General features: G+C 41.3%; 1 protein-coding gene across 1 annotated transcript; it reads left to right on the top strand.

The window, feature by feature from the left end:
* The first annotated feature begins 2086 nt into the window (after positions 1-2086).
* On the top strand, positions 2087-9865 carry LOC115207308 (biogenesis of lysosome-related organelles complex 1 subunit 1). The gene is made up of 4 exons (XM_029774300.1): positions 2087-2408; positions 3189-3261; positions 5452-5584; positions 8562-9865. The coding sequence occupies exons 1-4, from the start codon at positions 2348-2350 to the stop codon at positions 8670-8672; spliced, it is 378 nt and encodes a 125-aa protein (XP_029630160.1). The 5' UTR covers positions 2087-2347; the 3' UTR covers positions 8673-9865.
* The last annotated feature ends 399 nt before the right edge of the window (positions 9866-10264 follow it).

Below are 10264 nucleotides of genomic sequence, written 5' to 3'. Positions count from 1 at the left end.
CTATGACTTGGCTGGCTGGAGTTAATGATACCAGTAGATCCTCAGATCCTCAAAAAATTCTACAGCTGCACCACTGAGAGCGTCTTGACTGGCTGCATCACCTCTTGGTATGGCAACTGCTTGGCATCCGACCGTAAGGTGCTACAGATGGTGATGCGTACGGCCCAGTACATCAGTAGAGCCGAGCTCCCTGCCATCCAGGACCTCTATACCAGGCGGTGTCAGAGGAAGGCCTTAAAAATTGTCAGACTCCAGCCACCCAAGTCATAACTGTTGTCTCTGCTACCTCACGGCAAGCGGTACCGATGCACCAAGTCTGGAACCAACGGGACCCTGAACAGCTTCTACCCCCAACCCATAAGACACTAAATAGTTAGTCCGGGTAGCTATTGGTTAACTATTTAACTATCTGCATTGACCCTTTTTGCACAAACTCTTTTAACACATCACATACTCTGCTGCTACTGTTTATTATCTGTCACTTTATTCCTAGTTATATGTTCATATCTACCTCAATTACAGCGTACCCCTGCACATCGACTCAGTACTGGTACCCCTTGTATAGAGCCAAGTTATAGTTACGGAATGTGTATCTATTATTACTTTCATATTTACATGCTTTACTTTTCTCTTATTTTCTTTGTCTCTGCATTGTTGGGAAGGGCCGTAAGTAAGCATTTCACTGTTAGTCCACACCTGTTGTTTTACAAAGCATGTGATGTTTTAGCATGGGCAAGGGCAGGGCCATTGAGGCCTTACACCATGCTTCCTCCATTTTAAAGTAGTCAAAGGAGTCAACTAGGTGGGGATTCCTATGGGTTGTAGCCTCAATGGCGCTGCCCATGCTGTCACAGACACTAATGGCACAGAATGGTATAATGGCACAGGGAAGAGAGGAAGAAGAGAATGAGGAAAGCAGAGGTTGGATTTGAATTGGAGGACGATGGCAATAAAAATGGAGATGGGGTGTCGAAGAAAAGTGGTGTCAAGTGCAAACAGAGTGAGCCAGACTGAGTTCTGGAGGTGAAATGGAAGTGAATGAGGGTGAGTTAAGTGAGCTGGAAGATGTGGTGAAGAGCTCAGCACTTGAGCCTGGCATCAATTGACATGATAAAGAAGAATCTGGTCTAGTAAGAGTGAACTTTTTTTTGTTGAGAAAGTGGACTCTTGCCTTTTTTAGTCGGATTCATTTGTGGTTTCATGGTGGATGAGAAAGGAGTTGGGTGCAGTTGAACCAGTGAAGGCAATCCGTAGTGGACTTGTGATATTTGTTTGTGTTTGTTCTGACCAGAGGATAGCGGACGCTCTGTGTCACGCAACTTGGGTCTAGATCTGTTTCTTGCTTGCTGTTAGGAACAGGGCACCTTTGAAAGGAGTGATTTCTGGGGGTAGCGTTACGTGTGGAGGTGGAGCAATTGAAGGTGAGAATTCCTGGTGTTTGTGATGCCTACCGTTCAGACCCGGTGGTGAGCGTGGTGAAACAGAGGGGTCACTGTCGGTCCTTCCGAGTTTTGAGTCATATATTAGTTATCCTGTTAGAGCTTTTGTGCCGAATACACTGCAGTGTTTCAGATGCCACGTTTATGGCCATGTTGTAGTAGTTTGTAGGAAGAAGATTCCAAGATGTGGGAAGTGTGCAGGAGGGCATGTGATAAAGGATTGTGTGGTTTCGGGGGATAAAGGTGTGTGTGTGTGTGTGTGTGTGTGTGTGTGTGTAAACTGTAGGAGTGCCCATGTTGTTGGGGGATCGGAAGTGTCCGGTGAGAGAGAGGCAGGTTGAAGTGGTCAGAGTAGTGCAGAAGGTATCGTATGCTGAGAGATAGACCAACGAGAGATGTTTGCTTCAGTAAGGTTGGCTTCTTAGCGTTCATAGCAATGGTTATCAACTGTACCACAGAAATGGAACGTAAATCACAGCAAATAGATGTTGTGGTGGCAGCTGCAGAGAAGTATTTGGGTATATGAGATTTGACTTTGGAAGAGTTACAAGGTGTGTTGAGTGGCGGTGTTTTTCTCTTTTCCCATTTTTTATGACAAAGTACAACGGATTTATATTACAGTCCACTTGGTGGCAGTAATACAACATATTGGATGCCAACTTCCGTTAAACTCCAAAGAAGAAATAAAAACGGATCTGAAGTCAATATTCCGTTATTTTGGGCTAATTCAACGTTTCTGCTTTGGAATGGAAAGCTGATCTTAGATATTTGCCTACGAGAAACGCCATTGATCATCATTACGTGGGTCTGGTGACAACAGCTGTAAATCCTGCCAGCTCTCATGTCCCTGCTAGATAAATGAAAATACATTACACAATTAAATTAAGGTAGCGAACAATAAAGTAAAAATGCTTTCTCGTTTATTGAAGGAGCACCATGCAAAGCAAAACGAGAGAAAGGAATTGCAAGGTGAGACCAGGGTAAAGAAAGTATCGTGTGTCGCTGCAGCTAGCTATGCTATATGCTAAAACATTAGCTAGGAAATATAGTTAGCTGCAACAACAAGGTTCTAGTTAGTTGAACCTTTAGAACAAACAACTGTTTGAAATACATGAGTCGAGCAAATTGTCAATTTCGTGACGATAACTGGATTTATAGTTAGTTAGGTCTGTTTAGCAGAGTTACCTCTGCTAGTAACGTTATTGGAACTGACGCCCTGGACCAGGCAAGTTAGCTAACTAGCACCTGGAATCGACTTTATACCGCATATATATATATATATATGTGTGGTTATATCCAAGTACATGTACTCCAATGGTTACTCAAGTTTGGGTGAATACAACCGATTTAGCTAACTATAAGACGGTACCGTTCTTGACTTGATGGCTAACCTAGCTACGTTATGCTATTCCACCCATGATAGGTGGGGTTTGTTCATTCCGGGGTGGCGGATTCCTACATTTGTCCAATAACTAGAAACTCTAGTTTTGCTTCCGTTTGGTTATTAAACGGTAAACGTTTTCTGTGGGTGCATTCATTACGCCTATTCTGCAACAGAAACAAGTTTACTCCAAACTATTTAACGTTTTGCAAAAAAACAAAAAAAACTGAGTTTCTATTGAAGAAATTCAGGTAGGACCCTCCCTGTTTTTTGTTCCGTTGTGGTCGATTTGCTTCTATTTGGTTGTTTAAACGGTTTCCGTTTCAAGATGTAATGAATACACTCCTGTTTTCTTTTGTCCTGCTCAGAGAGACGCAGACGAGAGGCTATTGCAGCTGCCACCTGTCTAACAGAAGCCTTGGTGGATCACCTGAATGTTGGGTATGTGAATAAATGGCTAGAAGCTAGCTTGTGGTGTTTACCCTGTAGAGACCTATAAAAAATATCTATTTATGTTTTGTTTTTCCCAAATTCGTTTTTCACCATTTTAGTTTTTCAAGATTTAAGTTTTTGCTCTCATTCACTTAAAAAAAAAGTATTTATATAAAAAATACAATTGGATTTTGTTGTAAGACCACAATAATGTTTAAACTGCATCAGAAGACACACATTTAGGTCTGGGATTTTTTTTTCTTCAAATATGATTTTTGTGTAGTTACCCTTTAATGGAAGTGTGCACCAGGAAGAAACAGTTTGGTTAAGCGGTGTTTCTGCAGCGCTCATGTGATTGCAGAGTTTGCAAAACAAATGGCCACTGGATTGATGCAAATAATCACAATATTATTCTGCCAGGTAGACATATAGGCTACTTTGTAGTTAACATTTTTAATTGATAAGGTTTTTTGGGAAAGCCTTTCTATCTCTACCAGAATAATGTTATCATTAGCATCATAGCTAACGGCTACACAAAGTGTAGACATATGCACCGCACACACCCACTCAGAGGCATTCCTGTGAAACTCAGAGGCATTCCTGTGAAACTCAGAGGCATTCCTGTGAAACTCAGAGGCATTCCTGTGCTGTTTCAGAAAGTCGCATGAAAATACGAATCACTGATGCATTTTCTTTGTCTTATGATTCACTTTGGCAAATTTTAATGACTTTTCTAATAACTTCTAATAACTTTTGTTCAATAGATTTGAGTTCATTTCCAAACAAGTTCAATATATTGTTGAATTACGTTTTTAATGTCTTGATTCCGTCCATAACACAGATTTTTTTATAGGGACCTACCCCTGTTTTTATGTACCCATCTTGTCATTTTGGTTCAAGTCATTCAGCTGTTCAACTCGGCCAAATTCAGATCAAAGTTGTTGACACGTGACAAATTATGCCTGTTTTGTAACCTGCATTGAAAATGTTTAGCTACCATCTTGTATATGAGCTGTAGGTTTATATCATTTTGTCAAATGCACTTGATCTTAGCTAGCTAACGTCTCCATGACAACACCTACAGGTGTGATCTGGGATTTCTATTGGAGAAGCAGTTTCTGCCCATCTTCATACAAAGCAATCTTTGATTTTATAACTGAATAATGCCCCATAGATATTTTTTATTATTATCCTGGACTAAAAAAAGAAAAACCTAACGTTTTCAATGGAGATTCTCAATTGAGTTGTTAGTTCAGGACTAGGCATCATCTGTGCCCAGGAAACCGCACCCTGTCAGTGTGCTTATTAGCCTTCCATCACTGTGTTAACCAATGATAACATGTGACTCCACAGCACAGTGTACATACACACCGGTAATATTTCAATAGTACAAAAGTTAATTAAAATCAAATTGTATTCATCACATGAGCCGAATACAACTGGTGTAGACCTTACCGTGAAATGCTTACTTACAAGCCCTTATTAACCAACAATATCGGTTTTAAGAAAATATCTACTAAATACATATTTTTTTTTAAAGTATAACAATAAAAATAACGAGGCTATATACAGGTGGTGTAGGTAATTTGTACATGTAGGTAGGGGTAAAGTGACTATGCATAGATATAAACAGTGAGTAGCAGCAAAAAAAAGAACAAAAAGTCAATGTAAATAGTCCAGTGGTCATTTGGTTACTTGTTCAGCAGTCTTATGGCTTGGGGATATAAGCTGTTTAAGGAGCCGTTTGGACCTAGAGTCGGCGCTCCGGTACCGCTTGCCGTGCACTAGCAGAGAGAACAGTCTGACCTTCCTCTGACACCGCCTGGGCCTTCCTCAGACACCGCCTGGTATAGAGTTCCTGGATGGCAGGAAGTTTTATCTAGTGGCGACACCAAAGAAAAGCACCATGTGAAAACAGTTGGACTTGACTACCAACAAACAAAGAGTATAAAGTCAAGTGTAGAAACCTACTTTTCATAAGGATTTATTATTATTTTTTTACACTTTCATAATCACTACTTCCTGTCTAATTTCTCTTCAGTATCCAATAGAATGTCTTTGCACATAAGATGTCATCAATTCAACCTTCTATTGATTTGTTAGACGTTGCTTAGGCCTACATCCTTATGTCAAATCTTCTGATCGCCAACATAAAATGTTGTTATTCTCATCTTCCAGTTGCTGTGTGTTTAATTCCAGGGTGGCCCAGGCGTACGTGAACCAGAGGAAGCTGGACCATGAGGTGAAGACGTTACAGGTGCAGGCCAGCCAGTTCTCCAAGCAGACCGCTCAGTGGATCAGTATGGTGGAAGGCTTTAACCAAGCCCTGAAGGTATACAGACTACTGTAGCGTATGGTGGAAGGCTTTAACCAAGCCCTGAAGGTATACAGACTGTACAGTATGGTGGAAGGCTTTAACCAAGCCCTGAAGGTATACAGACTGTACAGTATGGTCTTAGATTAGTAGCTATTTCCCCCCTAAATCCTTTTGTTTGTTGAATGATAGCAGGCCCCAAAATGACCCCCCCTGTAATGAGTGTTTCAAACCTGAAGAGGAGTACAATATAAGTTTCCTTTGGGATCAGAACAAACTGGTGTCTTTTCATCGCCAGAGGCCTAGCTGTTAGTTTACTTTTCACCCCTGTTTTAATGTAAGGTTAACCCTGCCACATTCCCAGCCAGGCAAACATGTTAAATAGGTTCAAGAGCATTTTAGTTAAACACGCGTGATACTTAACATTTAGTAGGCCTCAAGCTCATCAAAGCAATATATATCACTGACTCATCACAGATGGTGAGCTACTGTTTTTCACGTACCAAGGCTCACACTCAGCTTTAAGCCAATCTCTGCCTGTGTTAACATTGACACCAGTAGATGCCTAAGGTATGGAGGGAAATCCAAACCCTTGTTGTTGAACATCAAACACCATATTCCATCTCTCGGTCTGTAATCTTCCAGGAAGCTGTATTAGAGGTGCATAAGGAATGTGTCCTGTACAGTCACATACCTTGGCTTGGTCAGGAAGAACAGAGAGCGAGCGAGAGAGTAAGGTTGATATGTTTTGGTATTAATCCTTAAGTCTTTTGACACTCCCGTGCGTCAATCTAAGTAACATAATAAAAAAATAAATCCCCATCAGAAAATACGTCAGTTTAAGGTAGAGATATCATGGCATCCGCCTATTTCGCCTTCCGGATCTGCGGTGGAAGGTGGCCGAGCTACAGCGGTGTATGTCCGAACATGAGACATCCTGAAAATCCGTCTTCTCACGAAAAGGTAGTTTTGTGGCAGTTTTGTGGTATTGTTCCAAAAAAATATATTTCCTAAACTTTGTTACATCTCCTAGATATAGGACAGACACTTCAAAAACATATTCCTTATGATCTATTTAGATATTTTTTGTTTGTGTTATTCAATGTGTTTGTATGGGCTATAGTAGCAAAAGCCAAATGTCATATTTTATCATTTAAAAAAACTAACTAATTTATACCTAAAGTTCAAAATCAAATAGCTAAATGACTAATGGTCTGACCATCTTAAAACAATTCCATATGTTAGCTTAGTAGAGGTTAAATAGCTCTGAGTCATCTCTGTCACAGCTCACTCATGCTTTGTCAATAATTTACTGTTGGCTTTGTCATTAAGAGGATAACTTTCAGGACTGCCTGACGATTAAATGTCAGGTGCTCACTCATAAAGTTAATAATGCCCCCCTTGTCATAAAGTTGATCATGCCCCCCCTTGTCATAAAGTTGATCATGCCCCCCCTTGTCATAAAGTTGATCATGTCCCCCCTTGTCGTAAAGTTGATCATGCCCCCTCCCGTTGTAAAGTTGATCATGTCCCCGCCTTGTCATAAAGTTGATCATGTCCCCGCCTTGTCATAAAGTTGATCATATCCCCCCTTGTCGTAAAGTTGATCATGTCCCCCCCTTGTCGTAAAGTTAATAATGCCCCCCCCGTCATAAAGTTGATCATGTCCCCCCTTGTCGTAAAGTTAATAATGCCCCCCCCTGTCATAAAGTTGATCATGTCCCCCCTTGTCGTAAAGTTGATCATGTCCCCGCCTTGTCATAAAGTTGATCATGTCCCCGCCTTGTCATAAAGTTGATCATGTTCCCGCCTTGTCAGAAAGTTGATCATGTTCCCGCCTTGTCATAAAGTTGATCATGTCCCCGCCTTGTCATAAAGTTGATCATGTCCCCCCTTGTCGTAAAGTTAATAATGCCCCCCCCTTGTCGTAAACTTAATAATGCCCCCCCTGTCATAAAGTTGATCATGTCCCCCCTTGTCGTAAAGTTAATAATGCCCCCCCTTGTCGTAAAGTCGATCATGTCCCCCCCTCCTTCTCGTAAAGTTGATCATGCCCCCCTTGTCGTAAAGTTGATCATGTCCCCCCCTTGTCATAAAGTTAATAATGCCCCCCCGTCATAAAGTTGATCATGTCCCCCCTTGTCGTAAAGTTAATAATGCCCCCCCTGTCATAAAGTTGATCATGTCCCCTCTTGTCGTAAAGTTAATAATGCCCCCCCCCGTTGTAAAGTTGATCATGTCCCCGCCTTGTCATAAAGTTGATCATGTCCCCGCCTTGTCATAAAGTTGATCATGTCCCCCCTTGTCGTAAAGTTGATCATGTCCCCCCCTTGTCGTAAAGTTAATAATGCCCCCCCCGTCATAAAGTTGATCATATCCCCCCTTGTCGTAAAGTTAATAATGCCCCCCCCTTGTCGTAAACTTAATAATGCCCCCCCTTGTCGTAAACTTAATCATGTCCCCCCCTTTGTCGTAAAGTTGATCATGTCCCCCCCTTGTCGTAAAGTTGATCATGTCCCCCCCTTGTCGTAAACTTAATAATGCCCCCCCTTGTCGTAAAGTTGATCATGTCCCCCCCCTTGTCGTAAAGTTGATCATGTTCCCGCCTTGTCATAAAGTTGATCATGCCCCCCTTTTCGTAAAGTTGATCATGTCCCCCCTTGTCATAAAGTTGATTATGTTCCCCCTTCTCGTAAAGTTGATCATGTCCCCCCCTTGTCGTAAAGTTGATCATGTCCCCCCCCCTTGTCGTAAAGTTGATCATGTCCCCGCCTTGTCATAAAGTTGATAATGTCCCCCCTTGTCATAAAGTTGATAATGCCCCCCTTGTGGTAGGAAATAGCTGCAACACTTGTGTAGTCTTTAACATGAAGGCTACTTATTCATGAACTTCTGACATGTTTAGTTGTACCTCTTCCCATTGTATCCTTAGTATTGACCCCTTAATAAGGCAGCCCTAGCCTTTTAACCTTTTTTATGTTTTTGTTTTGAACAGGAAATAGGTGATGTTGAGAACTGGGCTCGCAGTATTGAGATGGACATGAGAACCATCGCCACAGCTCTGGAGTACGTACACAAGGGTCCGCTCACATCAGCCTCTTCATAGATACGCTGAACCTTAACCTGGAACTGATAACCTGCTGCTACCTTCAGTAGCTGAACGCTTTCACTGTGAAAGAGTGGTGGACTTACCACGGATATCAGGATTCTGGTTTAAAAAAAAAAAAAAAAAAAAAAAAAAGCTGATGAACCATCTGAAAAGTTGATTGGAGGCTTCAGTAATGACTAAGGCTTTAAGGCTTGCTCAGTGTTCATGAGTGACACATTGTGTTGCAGTAGGAACAGTATGCCTGTGGACAAATAAACCTAATTTAACAGAGCGCCTATGGCCCATCTGCAATGTCGTTTTGACCACAACCCTTTAACTGTTAAAGGTCTGTACCGAAATATACTAGCGGTCGTGGAAATATCGGGAACTAATTGTCCACAGACCAGGTATAATGGGCAACAACTTCAGATGGGTCCATGTGAATTTAGCAACACTCATAATAATAATAATGATTTAGCTGTTTGTCCAAACATTGTTTCCTTTTGTGAGTCAATCTGTATGGGAGAGCAAGACAAAGCATATGTATCTAATCCGTTGTATGGGCAATGCAATGTTTTAACAAATCTTCTTCGGAAAAGATCAATAGTTCAGATTGGTTTAGTCTCTCTCTAGGGTACCAGTCAGTCATTCTCTAAAGTTATTCCATTTTCCTATTCCCATGAGGATGAATAGGACTTTGAAAATGTGGATTAGCTAGCGAGGCGTTGGAACAAAGGAGGCCTGTTTGTGAAATAGTACCATGGAGAAATAGGATTTATTGGCTTGTAATTGGTGGCCTGTTTAGAATGAGAGACTTATCTGGTAACTGCCATCTCTCCTGGATGACTAAAACAACCTAGTCTGGTTAAAGCAGACTGAATGATGTGTTCACCAGTGACGTCCGTCTGGGTGAAGCAGGTGGTATCTGTACCCTGTTTTAATAAAAGCCACGTTAAGTCTCTTGCTTCTTGGAAAAACCTTTTGGATCATGTATGTTCAATTAATCGTTCTCTCTCGCGGTGTATTGTAGCCTGAGTGCCTGTCAGTTTCTGCTTTCGTACCTACTCATTGTCACGTCAAACACATTAACCGCAATGGAGTTGACGAGAGCGCAAACGGATCTGGGGGGACCAGGTTATACGTGTCAAGTTCTCGTCTTTTAACTCTGATGTGACGGTTCTCTACTCTTGAATAAAGAAATGAAGTCATGGTGGTCGTTGTTTTATTTTTGGACTGTGGAATCCAGCTGAAAGAACAAAGTAAAACGAGGAAAGTTGTTTCATCACTAGGCCACGGAGCACTAGAGCTCAATCACACTGCTGTTTAGTAACCACTCTCTTTCATAAGTTCTGACAACCTCATGACGTTTGGGTTATTGCATGCACAAATTAATCTAAAATACAACAACAAAAGAATCAAACCCTGTAGGTGATGAACACAGATATAACAGAGATGGTCCACTCGCTGAATAAGTGGGTAAATATTCCATTAAAATCTACTGTTTCCAGCTACAACAGTAATTTACAACATTAACAATGTCTACACTGTATTTCTGATCAATTTGATGTTATTTTAATGGACAAAAAAAATAGCTTTTCTTTCAAAAACAA

The sequence above is a fragment of the Salmo trutta genome, chromosome 14, assembly GCF_901001165.1.
Source record: "Salmo trutta chromosome 14, fSalTru1.1, whole genome shotgun sequence".
Classification (NCBI taxonomy): domain Eukaryota; kingdom Metazoa; phylum Chordata; class Actinopteri; order Salmoniformes; family Salmonidae; genus Salmo; species Salmo trutta.
The sequence above is the reverse complement of the archived record's forward strand: the minus strand, read 5'-3'. Positions and strand labels throughout refer to the sequence as shown.